This window comes from Lepidochelys kempii, chromosome 7 (assembly GCF_965140265.1).
Source record: "Lepidochelys kempii isolate rLepKem1 chromosome 7, rLepKem1.hap2, whole genome shotgun sequence".
Classification (NCBI taxonomy): Eukaryota; Metazoa; Chordata; order Testudines; family Cheloniidae; genus Lepidochelys; species Lepidochelys kempii.
The window spans coordinates 93284006-93306116 of record NC_133262.1 but is presented as its reverse complement, the minus strand read 5'-3'; the positions used below and the strand labels follow the sequence as shown (position 1 = coordinate 93306116).

The following is a 22111-nucleotide window of genomic DNA, read 5'->3' as shown; positions in this document are numbered from 1 at the left end:
CTATACACATTACTATGCATTGGCAGTCCTGTCTAGTCCCCCTATGAAAGCCTAAAGATAAATGGCGTGAAAATTGCTAGGAACATAGGAGTTTTACTTCACCTGCATAGTCCTAGGGTCCATCAGGTAACCTGACAAGGGCCAGTCCTTTTAAAAGACTCTTAGAATGCAACCTGGTTTCATCATACACTGTGACAGTGAGTTCCACAAGTAATGCAGTGTGCTAACCGCTACTTCCACACTCACTCTTAATTAAGAGGTGCCATCATTTCGTGTTATGGGACAGCTGAACTTTACTAAACATTAATTTATATGCATTTAATAATAATGGATCTGTGATCTCTTACTCCTCTCTCCATACGTAAACTGTTTGTGGCAGAGTTTCTAAGAATTTTATTGTCCCTTTCTGAATCTTTTATATTCCTTCTAGCTTGTTTGAGCTAAAGTGACAAAACCAAATACAGAATTCAAGGCAACAGTGTGCCATTTATGTATACGACAGAAAAAATCTTTTGGAGTTAGTAAGGTGTCTGGGCAAGCTTTTCTTCTTAATTAGCTGTGACCTCTCAGTACCAAACAAGTCTTAATAATCCCTTATCACATGGAGCAGTGATAAATTTCCCTATTTCCTTTCCACTCATTCTCAATTTATCAAGATACTATTTATATCTACAGTGTCACTTCATCAGAATTCAAGTAATAAGGCTGCCAATAATATTTTGTTTACAAAATTCCTTAAAAATGTATTTCATAGTATGCAGGCACCCATTTATACACTTGTATTTGAATTTAAATGCTATCATCATCTTCCCCTTTCCAGGTGATTTTAAAGACCCTAAAATGGCGAAGGCAAAAAGCCAAGCTGAGGCTGTCAAAAACAGAGGGAGATTGTCATATTCCCTCTTTTTCCACATAGCCTTGCATTTACGTGATAACTGGAACCAACATCCTGATTCAAGAGAACTTTCTGCATTCTCCATGAAGGATACTGCTGAGGCCTAAACTATTCAGCACTAGCTTGGCCTAATTCAGACTGTACTTCTTGGTGACAGATACAGATCTGGTAATGCTGAGCGGGATGTTACAGTTTCTAATGTTTGGAAAGATGCTTGCCAGCATTTGAAAGAGATTCCTCTCTTCCCAAATATCTTCACATCTGCAAAATCTGGAGAGGAAGATTAAGCAGACTTCTTAAATTGTACTTTGTAAACAAAAGATATTTTAACTAATTGCTTTAAGGGAAGAGAATTAGAACTAGAGTGTTCTGTGTATTGTATGAAAATAATGCACCTTTAATGGTTCCTGTTAAACACTGTTAGGTGATTGTAAAAAGATTTACATGGACTGTAACTTTCTTGGTATCACATATTTAATTTTGGTGATAAACCATAAATAACTATGGTAAGAATTTTGAGTATATCTATTTTCACAAAATAATCATGTACAAACAGCTAAATACACCTCATTGATAGTGATATTTTGACAAGGAACAACATTTTCTTCATTCAAATTCTAGTTTTCCAGGCTTGTGTTTCAAGTAAGAATGATTATTTATTTTCACGTTCCAAGGTATGAGTCACTGTGTAATATATTTATCATACCTTTCTTTTTTGGTTTAGGGGAAAAATAATTTTCTGCTGAAAAGAAACATTCAGAAAAAAAAACTATTTGAAACATGCAATTGCTTAAAGTTTCAATTTTGAAATCATAGTAAAATAATCTCAACATTAGTGTTTGTTAGAGAATGGAAAATATTATAGTCGTGTAAATAACCCAGGCTACTCCATTTATTTTCCAATATAAACCTTGACTTTTTGTTTATGTAGAAGCACTGCTGTAAAGTTTTGTATATGTTTGAAATCATGATTTTTTTTTTTTTAAAGAAGTTAGTTATAGCTGTATCATTTTCTTCAGTGTAAATCAAAAGCAGTTCATACTGACTTATACAAAGTAAGGGCACAACTGAAACTGCTGATGTCCATACATAAGAACCTTGTCTAGTAACTAAACTGTTCAGCATAAGCTTTGGCTATACTTCAGATCATATGTCTGATGCAGGGATTGCTGCAGATGAGTAAATCAATTAAACTAAATTTATAGGACAGTAAGAGAAGCAACTCTCCATTAAACAACCTGAAGTTGAATGAAATGCAGGGAGATGATTCAAGCAGTCTGCTCAGCACAGAGAATTAATACCCTGTATATTAGCTAGAGGGTCTACATCCCCAGAAATGTCCTCTAGCACAAAAAGATGCTATTTCTAAGGTTGTAATTTTGTGAAAATCTATATCTCTGTACTCAATCTAGACAAGGCACTATAGTTGCTGACTCCAAGAAATAAATATAAAACTAAAAAGTCATAAGTTGATTTCTAAATGTGCAGAAATTATGCTGTGTTCAAATAAAAGCAAGAGAAAGTTAGAAAGCAGCTCTCACCTTTTTCTGTGCAGGGAGTGCCCTCTTCAGGCTGATTCCAACATTAGGAAAAAAAAATGTAACTACACATTCAAAACTCCTTTACTGAGGCATCCCCAGGAGCTTACACACTTATTTTGAAATTCACCTGTCTTTATCCCATTTTAAAAATAGCAACTAAGCCTGTTCTGAATTCTGGGAAATTTGCAATATTTTCAAGCAGTGCTATGTCATTTGTCAAAACGTGGTTTTCACAGTTACATGGGAGAAGATTACACATAATATTTTGAAAAGTGAGTAGCCATGTAGCAGCCACTGACTTTAAGCTTCTTAGGCACTTATGAAAATCCCACTAGTCACCTATCTGCATCTTTTTTGAAAATGGACCTTAGGCCTCTCAATTACTTCAGGGTAAAATTTTCAGGACTGTTTATGGTGAACAAAAATAGCTGCTCTTCTATCTAGTCCTTCCATGTCTAAAGTAACCAGTCCCACTGAGAGAGATACAGGAAATTCAGCTTCCAAGGCACATTATTAAGTGAAATTACATGGTGTTTTATATGCACATTACCCCTTCAAGCAATATTTGCATTGATAGTGTATATCTTTCATTGTCCTTTGAATAGAGCTTAGATAAAGGTCTGATCCCTTTTTCATTTATATATATCCATCCCCTGCATTGGTTGTTAAATCCATTTAGACACATGAAAATATTTTTTTAATAAAAAATTTACCCTTCATTTGATAAATGGATTCCCCTTATTTCTAGTAGCACTGAAAGTAAGAAGGTTGAGTCCAGAGAGATTTGGGAGAAGCTTTTGTAAATCTACTACAGATCCAGCAGAGAGAGAACTCTTGTGTAGGAATGCCACAAACATTAATGTCTCATTGCTACTAGACTTGAAAGAAAATTTAGATAAGGGCATCCTCAGCATCCTAGATTATAACAGGCAAAGTCTGGTAGCCCTTTAAAAAGCAACAGATTCGCACTATTTGTGACTAGCATACACTCACTGTGTAAAGTGCATGATGTGGTTTATCCATAAGGACATTTTCTCTTTGCTAGTTATTTTAGCCTTGCCCAACTGTCATGAATACTTACCAGTCACAGGACAAAATCTACTTAAAAGCATAGCGGTAATGAGAAAACCAAGCATTTTGCTTGTTCAGTTTAAAAAAAATCATTTTATGGAGGTGGGCATAGTAGAATTTTCCAAAACTGATTATATTGAATTGGGGGAGGAGGGGTTCATTAAAGTACCTCAATTTATTTAAGTTTTAAAAAATAGGGATCTTGATGATTAATCTGCACCGCATTAGTTAATTGCATTCATGTCGTTTTGGTCATAGACGAAAGTAGGGGAAGCACATAAGCTTTCCATTTTCGTTAGCCTAAAAATCCCCCCAAATGAAATAGAGAACTATTACTCTTGTGTTAAACAGCTTTAACTTATTTAAAATACCATAAACAGATTTAACATCAAGCTGTTTGGTTAATAGGAAAATTTGTCCCGCTTACCCATAAGTTTCCTTTCTTCAGAAATACAAGTCCACAGATACATATTAATGGGTCTGATAGATGGACAGCAGTGGTTCTGCCTCCCTGGCAGTTCAGGCTAAATGCCATCATATGGATCTGTGGACCTGGGTTTGATAAAGAAACATTTTTATTACAAACTATTCATAGGAAATAATTTACCACAGTATATAATATAAACCTTCCAGACCCCTACAAATGATAGCAGGACTCACCATGGGCAGTCAACTTCCTGTTACCTCTTTTGTAAAGAAAACACTTTATTCTACACTAAACTGTTTTTTTTAACCCTTCCTACCTATGTGTGTCTGTATTTGTTTCAGTGTATAATGAATGCTGGTATCGGTGCTTGTACGGGATTGACGTTGGAAGCCATAGGTCTTGGCTGTGTTACAACACTACACAGTTTTCAGGAACTGGATTGTTGTATTGGCTGGTGTTCAAGTTTTAAGAAGACTTTAAAAAAAAAAACCCTTAAGATATAAAAGTACTATGTCACATTTTAAAAACATACATCACATTTGTTTTTAGTTTTATTATTATTACTAATATTAGTTGGTGGAATGTCTCAATAACCATCTCCTGAAAATAACGATTAGCCTCTAGAGACCACTATCAAGTTATCAAGAATAAGAGTTTAACAGAGAAGTATCTCAACATTAAGATCAAATTCTCTTTAAACTCTTTAAACTTGGCTTTATAAAAGAGAATTTGTCAGTGGCTTTTTACTTCAAAACTGAGTCTTCAGCTTCTGAATGTTAGTGATTTTGCTCTAGCTCTCAGAATGCAATTTAGCTTCAGCAGATGATTATTAATCACTTTGTTGTTGCTAGCCCATTAGATGTAATGATGGTGGAGTGTTTTCTATTTGTGATAAACATTTCATAATTGCTGCAGTGCTACACAGTTGACAGAAGTAACAAACACAAACAAAAAATACAATAGCAGTAAATATTTCTCTCACACATATATAGGCTATTAAACTGAATTTGTTAGTTGTGCAATCGTCTTCATTCTGCTGCTTGTCAATGTTCTATCAGTATGTGCCAGTTTTTATAAATTTTACATAATTTAAAAACTATGTATTTTAAAACTGACTTTCCACTTGGACTACTTTTTCTCGGACTTGAAAAGTAAACTTATATTTGTATATGTTGGAAAAATAAATGGTTTAAGAAGTGGACCTTTAGTAGTTCTTTCCTGAACTGCCAAAACTGTTGGCAATGGGGACACTTTCTAAAGTTTTCAAACCTTAAATCACATCACCTTCCCAAACCCCCTCACAGAGTTATTTAAGAACAAGTATGGAGATGGGGGATCATATAAATTACTAAGAGACACAGAAGACTATGTGGGATACTATTTGTACAAAGCCACAAGCATTCTATAGGTTCTTTTTACAGTTCAGGTAGTGAAAACATAGGTTTTTAAATATACTAATTTATAGGGACTCACTAGTACCTACTTCAAAAGTGAGATATTTTTCATTTACGTCTTACTTCTTAGGACTATTTAACCTATTTTGATTGAAAATTGATAGCATGGTGGTATTAAATTAGATATTTAATATAGATTTCACAGTAATTATGGTAGCACCTAAAGGTCTGACCCGTTCTACAATAAAGGAAACATTTTCTAAGTGTTGCAGGTTACCAGCCACATGAGAAAAGCCCCTGAGGGCAGGGACCATCTTTTTGTTCCGAGATTGTGCAGTGCCTAGCACAATGGGGTCCTGGTCCATTCCTAGGACTCCCGGGTGCTACGATAATACAAACCACCACCACCTCGCATAACTGAAGCCTGTGTTGCATAGCATACCACACGCCAAATCAGTTCTACACAAAGTCATATGTAAAGTGAGTGTTAGAACTCTCACTTTTAAATTATTTCATGCAATTTATCTGCAAAGCCAACATGAAAATGGCATTAAAAACACAACTTATGCTAAGCTAACCAAAGGGCGGGGATGTACTCATAAGACCAAAAAAAAAAGTTTAAATCTTTACCCTGAATCTCTTTAACAGTGCCGGTTCACTGAAGATATTGCAGAATGTCTCATTCAGTGACATCCAAAATACCATGAGTAGCACTGGAATTTAGCATATCATGATGCCCAATTCTGAAATACCTTCAATGGACCAGTAAGTACCAAGAGGATTTCACTGAAAGAAAGTCATTTAAAAGAGAGAGATTAATGGATAGGGCAAGTTAGACAAGAGAAATAGTTCAAGTTATTGCTCTTGGGATGCAGAGTCCCCAGATGTCTTAAAATAAGCATCAGAGAACACAATCCTGTGTGAATACTTCCTAAAATATACATTCAGTTAGTTGTAAAACATAAACCCAATGAATCTCTTGCAAAATATATATTTATGTAAACAAAAAATATTGCAATAATATACATCTCAAGCAATATTAAAATCACCTGCCTCCAGACTTTTATACTTCCAGAAGTTACTTTTGTTACAGCTCAGTATGGTTCCTGTGAGGATGCAACCTTCTCAGTTAACCAACAGGTAACTGCAAAACACTGCTATTACTTTGTGTGCATCAGCAATGCATCATATATTTTTATCTTTCCACAGCAGGACTTCATCTGAATTCCTGTAAAGATGATGGGCAACAATTTCTTTCTGCTATTCCCAGACCCCAATTAAGAAGTCAATTATACTGGGTTGTAATACTTATGATAGGGATGATTCCTTTAAGTGTTTAGCAAAATCCACGGGTCTGTGAACAGCAGCCTCATTGAGATGTGTCTGAATCAATTCCTTTAAATCTTCATTTAGAAATGAATCCCCTTGAAGAAATTTATCCTGGAAAAAATCAAAATGTTAGTTGTATAAATGATGTAAAATACCTATCTAAATAAGGTCAACATAGGGGTTTCTCAAAGTAGTAGTGATATTTTACTACTTTATTTTTCCTTCCCTAGACCACCTTCTGAAGGCGAGGACACCAAATGTTCACTGATCCCTATTCATGTAGCAGGGAGAGCCTGTCAGTCTGAGCAGGGGAGGTCAGAGAAAGGACTTGCTTTCTAGACATGCAAGTTTTTCCTTTCTTCTTTGTAACTAAGCTAAGGGGAGCTTGCCACATCAGCCTTTGGCTAACATCATACAAACTTTTTTGATTTCCTCTCCATTTTTAATAACTCTTACTTTTAAGAATACTACAGTTTGAAACACCCACACACTGACTACCTCTCAAAAATCTGTCCTCTAGCCTCTAAGGAGAGGCACAGAAGGCAAAAGAAGCCTGAATCTCCACTCATGGTTTCTGTCAAAGAGCCTGGACAGAAGTGCTCTGTCCCACTGAGATATGTTGCAAAGGCCTATGGCGGACAGACTCCAGAGGAGAAGCAAGTGGGCCATGGTATGGCAAAACTGAGATATGATCAGAGTTTGTTAGAGAAGCAATAAGTTTCTTAAGCAATAAACAAGACCCCAAATTAAATTTAAGAGACCTAAGTCACTTTAACGTAAAACAATGTAGAGTTACTGATTTTTTTTGTTAACTATTTTCAGAGGTATTACATGCTACATATTCTCACTCAAGTACTAGACAGTTCTACTTCCATCTGCCAATCCCAGTGCCTCTCTGCCAGACATGCAACTGATGTGATAATCCAGGGGAACAGGCAAGTTTACAAGTCATTTTCAGAGGACTCAGTTACTTATTTAATAAGGAAATTCTGTGGTGTCAGAGGACTTTGCTGATATTAGTAGATTATCAGCAGGAGACTCCATTGCAATTCATAGGTTACCATACTTTCAAAAGAGAAAGTGGGGATAAAGTCTCACTTTGTAAAAGGGAGAGCACTTGTGTAACATGTAGTAGGAGCTGTCAGTGGAGAATGTTTCATAGTGAAGCTCTGAGACATGTTAACTTTTTCCTTTCTCCCATAAAAGCTCTATGTTCCCCTCTTATATTTACACTTTTCAGTTACACACTGGCACTGATGGTGGCCACTTCCCACTCTGTATGCTGAATCAGGGCTCTGGGAACTTGGCCATCCTGCTGATTTCAGACTCTGAGACAAGAAAGGGCTTTGACACAAAGGCAACAGAAGCAAACTTGCACTCAGCCACAAGACAGCATTACAGATCTGAAAGGTAACAGACACTACATTTGTGTTACTACACATGCTCGTCCTATGGGAGATGGAACTATTCATACCATTTCTCTTCTTTCACAGTCAGCAGTCAACAATATTCACACCAGTAAAGAGAACTTAGCTGGGAAATCTGGTCATACAGTCAAAACCCCTTGGTGCTGAGCAGTGAGTCAGGAGTTCTAGTATCTGTGAACACGTGAGTTTAAGAAAGGATGTTGAAAGAGACAGTACCTTTTTTCTAGGTGTAACTGATGCTACAGGAGGATTAAAAGTCATTCCTTTCATATTATATGTCTCAAAAAGTTCTGTGCCACACCTGTAACACAAGATCAGTTTTACACAATTAAAAGAAACCGTACAAAGTATACGTCCATAAAATGAGTCTCACTTCAGTACTCTATGAACTCAAAGTAACCTGCTCCTCAATCACTACTTCAGACCTGCAAGGGAAGAATACCTGGTAATACAGAATATCAATTGGAAAAGTTATATGAATCAGAAATGTACAGATAGGACAAATAGACAAATTAAAAGCATGTAAAGTGGCTGTAAATTATTATACTGAGATTAACTACATAGCTGAGGTATGAACGAAGATGGAAATGAGGGAGATTAGGAGTCCAGCTCACAGAGACTATTGCTATGCATGCCTGACAAAGTTCCACAGTCATCTATCCTCACACTAATTTCCATCAGTACATACTCCAGAACCCGGCACCACAATTGTTTTTCATTGGACTGTCGCAGCCCAGCAACACTGCTCCTTATTAAGATCCCTGGGCTGCTACTATGCAACACCAAGTGCTTTTGCTCCTATGAGGGCAGAGTATGCTGCATTTTCAGGACTTTTATCCTCTGCATGGCCAGGAAACAAGCCCTTAGAGAAAGCAGCCAGCTTTTGGTACTTATAAAAGAACCATCATACTTTTGTTCTTCAAAAATAATTTTCTTGAAGCATATGGAAAATTACTTACTGGGGAATCTTATAACACAAAACAAACAGCTTCTACTTTGCCAGTGAACTATTTTTCAAAACATATCCACCGTATATCCCACCTTCGGCTCAGATCTGGTCTGAGAGCTTCTGAACCTTCAGCTGGAGCTCCAGCAATAAGATGATCTGCAAATTTCTGCACTGTCGGATGATAGTGTCTCTGAAAGGAAGAAGGGGATTGGTGAGGGATAGGATAGTAGGTACTTATGTATGTACTTCACCAATAATAATAATACTGTATTTATACACTGCATAGAATACTTTCAGCAAACTTCTTTTCTGTTTCAGGATGAGACTAAGGATTAGCCAGTGTTCTAAGGGTTACACACGCTATGTTACCAACCCATAAAACCACACAAATAGTTTGGATGCAATGTCCATGACAGTTTCACTATAGTTAATCTTAACTCTTTTTCTTCCAGTAGATACTTCTAGCCAGGATTATAGACAAACATTTTCCATTACATATTTGCAGAGATAGGCCTTAAATATAATTTCTGGAATGAGTAGGCTATATTAAAAGCATACTGATAAAACATAAGGGCCATAAAGGTTTCCATTAGGCTACCAGCTCCACTGAAACAATTTATCACACAAACAGGTTAATGGTAAGATTTCCCTTACTGCCATCTTTGTCCCTGCCTCAGATGGGTAATTAATCTCAGTATAATAATTTAAAGCCAGTTCACTTGTTTTTAATTTGTCTAGTTGGTGGAGCAAAGCAAGATCTAACACTCAACTCCGTATCATTTCTCTGTTTATCTGCAACACAATAACTCTGCAATGCCACATCCCAATCAATTTCAAAATTAACAGAAATGTTGTAGGTACTGGTGGGCACAAACCTATTGATTCTGGTGCAGATTAGAAGACCGGAAAAGACTGAATCACAGGAAAAATCAATACCACCAGACTGAGGCAGAGGAACATCTCTCTGCCGCGCCCCCTGCTGCTGCCTATACATATCAAAGGCAGCACATTAACCTGCTATGCCGGAAGTTTGGATTCTACCATAAAGAAGGTTTCAGAGTAACAGCCGTGTTAGTCTGTATTTGCAAAAAGAAAAGGAGTACTTGTGGCACCTTAGAGACTAACCAAATAAATTGAAGAAAAGAAAAAAAAGAAGAAAGCCTTTCAGGGAGGATTTTGAGAGGGGTGGGGTGGAGAGAATCTAGGACTGCAGGGTTTAGGTAGCAGGGGACGTAGAGATCCAGAGAGAACTGAGGGGTGTGGGTGAAAAGTGGTGGTGATGAGGGAAGCAGGGGGAAGGGAAGATACTGGGTGGATTGGCAGGGAAGCAGGGATCCACAGCACGGGAAGCATAGGAGACAGGGAAGGGAAAGTGGCACTGGAGGAAGGGGGAGAGGCAGGGACCTGGAATGGGGAGGAATAAAGGGACCATGTCATGGTCAATAAGTGGGGAATGAGGGTGCGCACAGAGCCCCTGCCATGGTACATGGAGAGGGGGACATGGAACACACACAGAACCCATGGCCTATGGCAGAGGAGTGGATGGGGGCACACAGAGTGCCTGTGATGAAGGAGGAGTTGGGGGGAGTTGCAGGGAGGCCCTGAAACAGGGTGCCACACAGGGAGATTATAGGGAAGAATGGAGGGATGCAAGTAGACCTGGGGTGTGCAACACGTTTGACCTACACTAGCCACAGAACATGAGACCTCCTAGCATAAATACACAGAAAGGATACACAGAACACAAGATTTCATCAGCCACCATCCCAACAACCTATCTGGAAATACTGTTGTAACAAACAAAGTATTGTGTTAGCAGAAGTTAGACAAGGGTATGTCATTCATCTAGAGTACACAGTCTAGAGATTACAGCATTGATCTGAGCTCTGTATTTAGTTAAGTATATAAACATTTAGCCAGCTCCCCAGAATTACCCAAATAGTAACTCACCCGGAGTGCATGTAATTCCCACAGGGCTGTGTTCTGAGCATTGCAACACTCTGGCTCATCCAGTTCGGGGAGATACAGTCCACTGCCTTGAGCCTCATTATCTAGCAGGAGGTCTGTTTTTGGGAACGTCTATCACACCATCACACAGAAAAATTGATTATCTCACAGAAGTTTAATGCATATAACATGGTAATGCAAGTTCAAGAGTGTAACCAAACATTTAGCTCTATTCAGACTCAGCAGTACTTAAGGAAATCCCATTTTCATGTTTAAAATGTCAAAATATTCTGTAGTAAAAAAAAAATAAAAAAATTGTAATACTATATAACAATTCATGGACTAGCAAATTCTGCAGCCCAGTGTCTCCCACAATTCTGGAGGAGACACTGCTAGCAGAAAGGAAATAATCAAATAAGAAATTTTCCATTCCAGCAAGTGACTAAGAACTTACTTGCATCAATATTCTGTTGGTTGCCAAGATCCCAACACTGGAATTTGGAAGGACATGGAGAGCAAGTGTGGAAAGTCGCTTTATGAAAGCAAGGGCTCGTTGCTGGGAAACCTGTTTCCTACGTTTGGTAAGCATTACATCCAGGCACTGAAGCACTATCACCATGTCATCATTCGTAGCACCTCAAAAAACAGAATATGCAAAAACCCATTTAAAGGCAAAAAGAGACCTTCCACATGAGAAAGAAAATATTCTATGAAGGATGTTGTTTAGAAATTAGAGCCCTAGAATATTGTACTAAAGCATAAATAATAGTTCAACAAACAGTGGTTATTAACATGATAGACAAAAACACACATCTACTTTTAAAAAACTATTCCTGCTTTGAGCAGACTCAGTATATCTGTGCTTCTTTTAACAATGCACTTATTCAAACAAGGATGCTTAAATTCACAAAGATTCTTTTGGTCCTAATTACACTGATCATTCTATCAATTATTTATAATTATAAAAGTGTACTCATCCAGTGTTTTGGATGCATATACAATAAAAACAATGTACAACATATAGTTAATTCATGAGCTCCTCCTATACAAATTAATGAAACCCATTTTAACTAAATTAATCCTTACTTTAATAGGCATCTTTTCATAAAGTGTTAAAGCACATATTAAAAGCAATTAATGTTGAAAATATAAAACTTTCAAAAGATCAACAGAGATTTCAATTGCCTTTGCAAAGAATCATAGAAGGTTAGGGTTGGAAGGGACCTCAGGAGGTCACCTAGTCCAACCCCCTGCTTGAAGCAGGGACAAGTAATATGGAGTCAAAAGACAGATTTCTATGAAGAGAGGTTAGATCAGGGATGGGCCACTAGCAGCATCCGGTCCGCCAGATCATTTTATTTGGTCCACCACAGCCCAGCTCAGGGCAAGCAATCCAGCAATGCCAAGGGCAGGAAAAGGTGGGAGGGCCCCGCCTGCATACATACACATCATATGATGCTGTAGCAAGAGCCAGTGGACCGGAGCAGGAAGTCAGGCCCAGCCCAAGCTCCACAGGACAGTAGCTGTTGCCGCAGGATGCGTGTGAGGCAGATATGCTCTCCAACCCCTCTCCTAGGCGGCAGGACGTGACATTCCCCCGGTCACACCCATCAGCCCACCAGAGGGTTTTAGTGGATTTTGTGGCCCTGTGCTACCTTAAAGTTACCCATGCCTGGGTTAGACGCTGATCCAAAGTCACTCACTAGCCACTAATGAAATCTGACGCTATTTGAAATTGGTACTAAGTAATGCCGTAATATATATACTAACTTGAGAGAAGAACTAAGAAGTTAAAACAAATTTGTTATCTGTTTCTGTAAAAGGATGGCAAAGGCATCTTAAAATTAGCATTTTTAAGAGTATCATACAAATAAAATAAACAGTCTATGTGTTCAGATGTTAAAATAAGACGCTGAACTTACCCGCATGTAGCCTAAATAGTGTCCTGTAAAGGTGACTGTAGAACTTTGAAGGGTCAATGTTAAGAACATCACCTATTTAAAAAATAATCCCAAATAAGTAGGTTTACTTCACTAACCTATCAGCTAAAATCAAATTATAAAGTTTATATTTTAGAGAACTTACCTTGTCCAGACAGAATATGAAAAGCAGTGAGAACGCAATGAAGGCTCTCCCGATAGCTTAGATCCTGGGAATACAAAAGAATAGCTGATGCACAGTAGATAAAGCTTCATTTTTAAAAAAATGTCTCAAAAAATTACCTCATTAGGAAAAAGCTCAACTTACCCCAGATGCAATGAGAGAATGTAGAACAACCAACAGGTCATCAAAAAATTCTACATTTATGAGATGGGCAAACCTAGAATCAGGGAGATTTTTATTTTTCTGTAATTATAGACAATTTTCTCTGCAAGCTCATTCAAAGCATTCTGTGACCCACCAAAGACTACATCTTCATCCTCTACTTTCATCAAATGCCCTCTTAAATCTACTCTATATTCGCACAGCTTGGTAATGCGATGCCTAGAGGCATATCTTAACTTTTCATTAACGCTACTGCACAGAGCAAAGAACGACTATCAATTTCTTTATTAACAAACCAGAATAAATAATGCAAATCACCTCATGATTTGAAGGATTTTTGTCATGTAAGTCCCATACTGACAATTAGATACTACAATGAAAGACGTTAGAAATGCTCAAATATACAAACTGATGAATTTTGGTGTGCTTTATTCATATATCCTACATGCAGTTGAATTGCTCATAAAAAAGATTCTTAAAATGTCTTTTTACTGACTCATTTTTTCTAAAATATATAGAAAAAAAAATATTGACTCATAGCTCTTACTTTGCAAGACCTTCCAGTACCGTAGGCAAAAGAGGGGATTTCTGTACTTTCTTCAGTATTCGGAAGTAAGTTAAAAATACAATATTCAGAGTCTCTGTGTGCTGTGGGAAAAAGTACATAAAATCATATCAGTATGCACAGAAAACAGGTATTGCTGATTCATTTAAACTAAACTCAAAACTTTCCTTTTCCTCTTACTTTTTTGAATTTTGAACTCACCATTCCCCCAAATCCTAATAATTACAAATATAGCGGTCCAAAAATTCCTATCACAAAGGATACAGTCACACGTTATTGAGTCAGCAGGTGGATTTTAGATTCTGTAGTAAACTAAAATTAATGGCAATATTTTTAAATTTGACCAACATAAATCATGCTTTTAAATTCCACTTTGATACAACATCTCATTCAAACAAAGAATTGAGAAGACCTACTTAAATATAAATAAAAGGAAATAAATGCCAACAAACTGATACTGAACAGCTGTACATATTTAAAGGGACGCTGTTCTAAATAGGCAGTGTCAGGCTGTCAGTTTGCCTGTCAGCCTGGGGTAAGGACTACACAACTGAAACTGACATAATAAACATTGCTACTAGCAGCAGAATTTTTCTGACACACACAAAGGAACCCTATTACAGATTCAAGTAATTCCACCTTACTGGAGCCCTCTGCTGTAAACTGTAACCTAGTCAGTGAGTTACAAATTAGAGGCATCATTTTCCTTTCTTTGTGCTCCACCTGTGTTTTTATAATTTCAGTCTCCTCAACACAGCTAGGTCTGTTAGTTGCAAAAAATGAACCCTCCCCAGATCCTATCTCATGACATACAATACCCTTTCTGCCTGAGAAGAGGTCTTCCATACCCCGTATCACTTACCTACTGAGCTAATGTGACAAAGAAAAGACAACAAATTGGACCACAAAATAGACTTCAGACAACTAGTTTTAATTGCTTGCAAGAATACATGCAAAAGCAGAAAAAAAATTTCTCCAATTCCCTACCAGTTTCAGTTTTTTTTCTTTACTCTCAGAGGCTTCTGCTTCCAGGAGTTCTCGTTCCAGCTTCTCTTCTGCTTTCTTCCACTGAAAATATATTCATTTTAAAGGTTTCAGAGTAACAGCCGTGTTAGTCTGTATTCGCAAAAAGAAAAGGAGTACTTGTGGCACCTTAGAGACTAACCAATTTATTTGAGCATAAGCTTTCGTGAGCTACAGCTCACTTCATCGGATGCATACTGTGGAAACTGCAGAAGACATTATATACACAGAGACCATGAAACAATACCTCCTCCCACCCCACTCTCCTGCTGGTAATAGCTTATCTAAAGTGATCAGTCTCCTTACAATGTGTATGATAATCAAGTTGGGCCATTTCCAGCACAAATCCAGGTTCTCTCTCCCTCCTCCCCCCCCCCCCCCCAAACTCACTCTCCTGTGCTGGAAATGGCCCAACTTGATTATCATACACATTGTAAGGAGAGTGATCACTTTAGATAAGCTATTACCAGCAGGAGAGTGGGGTGGGAGGAGGTATTGTTTCATGGTCTCTATGTATATAATGTCTTCTGCAGTTTCCACAGTATGCATCCGATGAAGTGAGCTGTAGCTCACGAAAGCTTATGCTCAAATAAATTGGTTATTCATTTTAAAGACATTAAATATTCTGGCAAATTAAAAAATTCCACTTCTCACTAAATTTGGAGGCCCAGGGTCCACAGGTGCCTGGAATAACCGTGTTCAGTGCTCTGCTGATCCTTTGCGAGTTCCATGGTGGAATGAAGTTGTCTTAATGATGGCAGAAGGGTAACTGGAGGGTAACTCGGAGGGTAACCCTTCCCACCAACTAATAAACAGAACTGAGTCACTATCAGAAGTTTTGCTAATTATTATAATAAATATAGGGAAAAGGACAGAATTAGGAAGATTAAAAATTCCTTGATGTGCCCCAAAATGCTCTATACACAGTGATAATGCAACGCATTTACCAGCGCCAAAGGATAACGAAGGTAACAGGAATCCGTTTCTATTATACCTTTCTTTGCATCCTTGAAAGATTTTTCCTTTTCTCCTTACAGGACATGAACTTTTTCTTTGCAGTAATGTCTTCTGTGTCTTTTTTTACTTCTACTTCTTTAATTCTTAGATGAAGGAATATTTTTAGCACCTAAAATTGACAAAGAAACCAGAAAATATTTAGTGCCTGAAGTTTAACAAAGTCACGTGCAGCAAATTTACAACAGCAGATTATCAACATCAGGAACTTCAAGAATGGGTGTGTCTGACTGAGCTTTTGTCCTGTAATACTGGAGAATCTTCATACAATTTTATATAGTTAATTAGAAAACATACACAATGCGTTTTCATAAAATATTAATTTACAGCAGTCTTCCTTATAGTCACGGTCACTTAAAATTCTGGCTCCTGCAACATATTTGGTCACCTTAACCTATTTTCTTGGCTTAAATCCAGTGACTAGAACCCATAACTTGAGCATGCCTTAATTTATTTGTCAAACAGACTACACCCCTTGTAGGCGCAACTGCAAACTATCCCGATGCAAAGGAAAGATAGGACAACTAGTAAGAGTCCAATATGGCTTCATCAGAAGCTATTTAATTATCTGAAAATAAAAAATGAAGCTTACAAAAAGAGGAAACATGAATAACCAAGGAGTACAAAAGAGCAGCACAAGCATGAAGGGACAAAATCAGAAAAGCTAAGGCACAAAATTAGTTATACCTAGCAAAAAGCAGTAAGAGGAGGTTCTTTAAATGCATCAGGTTTGTCAATCTAACAGACTACACCCCTTGTCTCCTTTTTAAGGGAAGTCAAGAAGCCCTAAACTTGTTCTATGCTCAGGAAAAGCGAAGAAATACTGGATAGCTTTCCTAAGTATAGACTTTTGCTATTTTTGCCATTGTCAAAAACAATTCTGAAGTACAACAGAAAGAAACTTACCTCAGGTCTAACATCATAATTTCTGCTTTTTACAAGGCCAGAAATCACCTTAACAACACCCAGAGAAACAGAGCCCAGTTTGTCTTGTTTAAAGAGCTTCTTTACAGCTTCACAACACATTTCAGAAATCTGTAAAGTGAATTGAAATGTTTATTCTCATAAAATTATATAAAAAAAAAAAAAGAGACAAGTTCATCCCAATAGTTACTCAACTAAGTTTCTATGTCAAAATTTACAATGGTGTGAATACCCATTTTCAATAAAAAAGTCAAGTACAGAGAGAGAGAGAAAAAGTGTTGAAAAGAGAGGCATGCTACGGTTGCTTTGTAATTAACTTTCAAAAATCAAATATTTTTCATATAAGAGAATGCCTCTTAAAATCAAACAAATAATTAGAAAGATACCCACCAATTTTGATGCGTCATTCATGAGAGGTACAATCAGGACAATGATGTTATTGTGGAAATTGAAGTGAGGCAGCACCACAAGAAGCTCACACAGACACTTGACTGCAATCTCTGCCAGACCTTTATATGCTTTTAATGAGATCACGTTACTTTTCTTCAGCTTCCTCTGCTTCCAGTCTGAATAAAATATTATTTTTGTTATTATTATGCAAACCTTAGCTACTGCATTATTTTTGAGTATTTTTCTGGCGGCTTTCCTGATGTTTTAGTAAAATCAATCTTAAGTACAGCTTTCTATGAAATAACAATCAGAAAATGTTAGGTGCAGAAAGCAATATTCATTCCAAGGATAAACAGTTATCCTGCAAACACTTATATAGGCGAGTAACTTTGTGCGCACAACTAGGCCCTTTCAGTTCAACGGGATTATGCATATGTAATTGACGGCAGGATCAGGACCTTGTATCTAGGAATGTACTTAACTAAGAAATGAGGAAAATCCACACTATACCTTTAACTGTTTGTTCCAGATTTTCCAAGTAAAACTTGTACTGGCTCACAAGGCTTTCTTCAAACTCCCTTAGTTTCCGAGTTTCTTTTCTAACCTGTAAACATGATACAGGTGAATTATTTTAAAGACCTAAGTATTTCAGTTAACTAATACTGCCAATATAAGGTTTGGTGTTTTGGGTTTTCTTCTTGTTTTTGGGATTGGTTTTATTTTTATTTTTTAATCCAATGAAGTTTAGTTTTTAACAGAGCTTTCCCAGGTATATATTAAAATTAACTTTTCTGTACAAGTTTTGGTGCTTGGAGATTTTTTCTGCCCACCAGATCTATTTCACTAGCAAGTATTTACGTGGGATTTGGGAATAGGACTGCCTTTATGAAAAACAAAGCCAGAATCCTGAGTTGTGCCACCTCAATTGGTAAACACCTTCTAAACCAACATTTTACAAAAAATCCAGGAGAATAAGATATTCTGCCTTTATTTAGCAGAGAATTAAATATACTTGTAGAAATCTGATCCAATATAAGGGCATCTACATGGGGGCATCCAGGAAAATTAATCTGAATTAACTAAGGTGTGAATTTGAAGTAGATTAGTAAAACTGCATTAAATCCCATGTGAACACTCTTATTCAGCATTAAAGTGGCCTTAATTTGGTATAGTTTAAACCACTTTCAAAAGGAGTTAAAATAAATTAAATTAAGGCCACTTTAATCCTAAATCAAAGCATCCACACAGGGATTTTAATGCAGTTTAACTAATTAACTTCAAATTCACACCTTTAGTTAATTCAGATTAATTTTCCTGGATGTCCCCATATATGCAAGCCCTAAAATACATGAATAATTGTACTCTTTCTGCTCCTTGCCCCAGCCCTACCCCCAGCTGCGGCTCCGCTCCCAGCCCCAGCCCAAGATCCACCCCCAGATGCAGCCCCATCCTCGGCCCCCTTACCCCTGTCTGCGACCCCCACCTCCCTCCCGAAGCCGGGGCCCTGCTCCCAGCCAGGGTGCACACAGAGTTAAGGGGGAGGCACAACCCTGAAAAGCTGAGCATCCACATTGTATTTTAACCCAATATTAAGACTCTTCTAACCCACAGTCAAACCTATGGCTCTGGAGTCCACACTGCAGTGTGCAGACCCAAGTCAAAGTAACCATATCTCAGAGTCCCTAGTGCTCTCCCCCCTACCCCCAAATATGGCTGCTCTAGCCTAGGACCTGGTGCACTGTGTGAAAACTTTACTGCCTGCCCTGCACGTTACAGGAAGTTTGAAGCAACCTGCTTTGCAAAAGACTTGATCAGTTTGTTCTCCATTGCAAACCCAGGCGGTTCTTGGATAGTGTGATTGCAGCTTGGTGATCAGAAGAGAACAGGTTAATGATGACCTGAGTTGCTGCCATTCACAAAAGGAGGCTGGGCTTCCATTTTCAATAAAGTGGATTGCAGATTGTTGGGACAGAGAGGAATAAGGAAGTTATCCCACAATTCTATGGGACACTTCCAGCTGATTCTCGGGAGATGAGTCAAGTGGGGCTCCATCTACACTGTAAAGCAATAACACAAGCTCGGACCCTCCAGCCCTGCAGGGCCCTAGGACCCTGGGTCCAAGCCCTATGTTAGTGCAACTGAAGTATAGACACAAGGGGGTTAGGCTTGAGCTACGGCTCAAGCATGTGCTCATGCTGCAGTGTAAACATATCCCATAAATACTTCATGTTAAAATAGGATTTGTTAAATTTGTTCAAAAACTAGATTTCTGTTAAACATCTGTTTTAGATCAGGGACATTAAAAACAACAAACTATCCACCCTATTTTATAAAGAAACCTGGAGTTTCACCTTGGTATGTTTTTCTGCTTCAGTCAGAGGCCGAATTTTGTAAGAAGGAGTAATATCTTTGAATATTTCCATCAGAGAAACCATCACCAGCTTCCGAACAATCACAGCCACATTGGGGTCTTGTTCCATTAGCATGGCACGCAACTCTTTCAGCTTCTTTATCTGTTCAAGAAAACATATGGTGCAGAATAAATAAAGGTTATATACCAAAGAGAAACAAATTTACACTCTACTTTACGCAAAGGGTGGCAGTAGGAAAAACTCCCATATCTGGCAATAAAACTACTGTAATAAAGTGATATTAAACAAACAAATTAGTACACACTATTAAACACCAGGGAAGGAGTCAGCAAACCCCAAAGAATCTAATGAAATTAATAGTTCAGGAATGTTGCAACTAGCAAGTAAATACAACTTTAAGCAGAATGATAGGAAAATATTAGTGCACGCTGGAACACTGAAAAGTAAGGGTCCAATCATGAGCCTGCAAGCAGAGCCCAAATAAAGCATTATGCCCACAGGAACTATGGGCCTTGGTGGAATGGGAGCTGTATGGAATCCCCACTCCCAACCCATCAATAACACCAATGAATTCGTGGAGAGTCCAACTACTGGTGGGTATGGGTAATATCAAACACAGTCTTGCGGATTTACTTTGTCTGCAGAACAACTGCCAACAACCATGGCCCCCCCTTTGCTGTGCTCTCTCTGCTGATTTTGGCTTTTCCATGGGTGCATAACATGTTGCAGACTTTGCCATTCCTTGATTACTTCAGATTTTTGAAATTAATTGATTTACTGTACCACACAAAAAAATTGAACACTACTCACACTGTTTTCTGGGTCAGACAGAATGGCAGCTGCTAAGGCTGCAATGTGTATCTTCTTCTCTTGCAGCTTCCTCCTCCTTTGAATTACCAGTTCATCTGTAGTGAGCACAGGCTGGGGTTCTTCACTAGATGCTAACACAATGAAGTTTAATAGTTAACTTTTCCCCATTAGTTCCCACTCTTTAACTGTATGTTAGAAACCACTTAAGTATCATACTGTAAAATCCAATTCTATTAATTTTATTTCAAATTATTACTTAGCAGATACAATATCATAATGTTAAGTTCAGCAGTATAGCACTCAAAAGCAGCCCAAGAGGGTTTTCAGGGCCACGTGATGACTTGTAATTTGCATAAGACCCACTTCACCTCTTCTAACCCAAAATAAACAAACAAAGGAATAATGATGTCAAACTTGGTGGGTTAGGTCAAGGCTTGAGATACAATTTTTCTGTTAAATTTCAAGTGAATTGGACAAGGGCATTTTGAATTGCAGTACCCTAAGAAATGGAAGTGTTCACAAGATTAAATAAATAAAAAAAGGACACTGATAAAGCATAGCTGCACAGACTCATGAACCTGAGCTCTCATGCACTGAACCAAAGATTAATTAATTAAATCAATTTTAAAAGTTAAAGATTTTCATTAACTACAACCAAATGGCTTGGTGGCGCCAATGAACTTAAAAAGGATGACAACAACTGGAGATCTGAACTGTCATTTAATTTTTTTTTAAATTACCTCGAAGTGTAAACCCATCACTATGGTGGCTTCTCAATAGAAAAAGGAAACAGTTTCCAACAAAACTGAAGACAGGTTGTTTTTAAATTAAAGTTTTTAATAACAAAAAAGGTGTTCTCAACAGTAAGAGACTTCTAACGCTTTTTTTTGGGCAGAGTTTTGTATCCTGAAAATCGAGAGTAGGAGACATTAAAAATTAAGATTATTCAACTAAGCTATTTTAACAGGTGCAAAAGGAGTGGTGCCTCCCTGCTCCCTCTCACCATAGTCCCACAAGCACACACCAGTGGACCTTTTAAGACGCTCACTTCCAATGGATTCAAGGGCTTGCAGGGTGCGTGTGTATGTGGAGGGGAAATATGTATGCTGAGGACAGTACAGAGCTTGTGGACTGAGAGAAGGGGTCATGAAGAGTATCAGCAAAGCAAGCAGGGTGATCTGACGGGAGAGAAGAAAGGAACAGAAGAGTGAAGGAAAATGGATAAGGGGAACAGCAGGACAGGGTACATGCCACACATACTTGTAAACATTAAGAGTCTCAGCATTACCTCTTCACCCGATCAGCTCTGGAGAGGCTAAACAGGCCCAATCAGTAGCTGGAGAACTTAAAATGTTGTTGCCCTCTCAACCCTTGCAACTTTAGTAGGCTCACTGTAAACTCTAATTTCCACAAGGCTTACCAGGGTAGCCAGGGTTCCTCACAACCACTCACTAGGAGGTCCAATTAGACTCAGCAGCATAAATAGTGTCATCAACCTCCCAGCTCCATTTAGGGTTTTGGGCAGCCAATGAGTCAATTTTAGGTAGTCAGGTAGCACCTAAGGCTTGTTGGAGGGATTGGGGTTAGCTTGGCCCGGCCCAGACTTGCAGTGTGGTGGGGGTTTGGGCCTCCTTCACAGGGGCCGGGGGCTGACCTCAAGCCTCCTATTGCTTGAGTGGATGTGTTGGAAGGCAACTTCAAAACGAATCTTCTAATGTTCACCAAGAGGCTGCTGAACTTAGGATTTCCTATCACTGTGCATCTCCAA

The 22111-nt window shown here is 38.1% G+C and overlaps 2 protein-coding genes across 7 annotated transcripts in view; one reads left to right on the top strand and one right to left on the bottom strand.

The window, feature by feature from the left end:
* The window catches only part of PLCE1 (phospholipase C epsilon 1), a 291084-nt gene extending 289470 nt beyond the window's left edge, over positions 1 to 1614 (top strand). For all 4 annotated transcript variants that reach the window (XM_073353850.1, XM_073353848.1, XM_073353849.1 and 1 more), the window contains one exon: positions 821 to 1614. The gene's annotated coding sequence lies outside the window, so the exon portion shown is untranslated. The remainder of the gene's footprint in view (positions 1 to 820) is intronic.
* A 1188-nt stretch (positions 1615 to 2802) lies between these two features.
* The window catches only part of NOC3L (NOC3 like DNA replication regulator), a 29343-nt gene continuing 10034 nt past the window's right edge, over positions 2803 to 22111 (bottom strand). The window contains exons 2-18 of one of the 3 annotated variants that reach the window (XM_073353854.1): positions 21347 to 21521; positions 20344 to 20474; positions 19513 to 19674; positions 17672 to 17765; positions 17162 to 17337; positions 16754 to 16882; positions 15828 to 15959; positions 14798 to 14878; positions 13793 to 13893; positions 13228 to 13300; positions 13066 to 13129; positions 12903 to 12974; positions 11435 to 11616; positions 10984 to 11112; positions 9126 to 9223; positions 8301 to 8385; positions 2803 to 6768 (exon numbers count right to left, since the gene is read on the bottom strand). In XM_073353854.1, coding sequence (XP_073209955.1) covers positions 6637 to 6768; positions 8301 to 8385; positions 9126 to 9223; positions 10984 to 11112; positions 11435 to 11616; positions 12903 to 12974; positions 13066 to 13129; positions 13228 to 13300; positions 13793 to 13893; positions 14798 to 14878; positions 15828 to 15959; positions 16754 to 16882; positions 17162 to 17337; positions 17672 to 17765; positions 19513 to 19674; positions 20344 to 20474; positions 21347 to 21491 — 1986 coding nt within the window. In that variant the 5' untranslated portion in view covers positions 21492 to 21521 and the 3' untranslated portion in view covers positions 2803 to 6636. Of the gene's footprint in view, positions 6769 to 8300; positions 8386 to 9043; positions 9224 to 10983; positions 11113 to 11434; positions 11617 to 12902; positions 12975 to 13065; positions 13130 to 13227; positions 13301 to 13792; positions 13894 to 14797; positions 14879 to 15827; positions 15960 to 16753; positions 16883 to 17161; positions 17338 to 17671; positions 17766 to 19512; positions 19675 to 20343; positions 20475 to 21346; positions 21522 to 22111 lie in introns of those variants that run through there. The other 2 variants (XM_073353852.1, XM_073353853.1) reach the window with 2 other exon arrangements.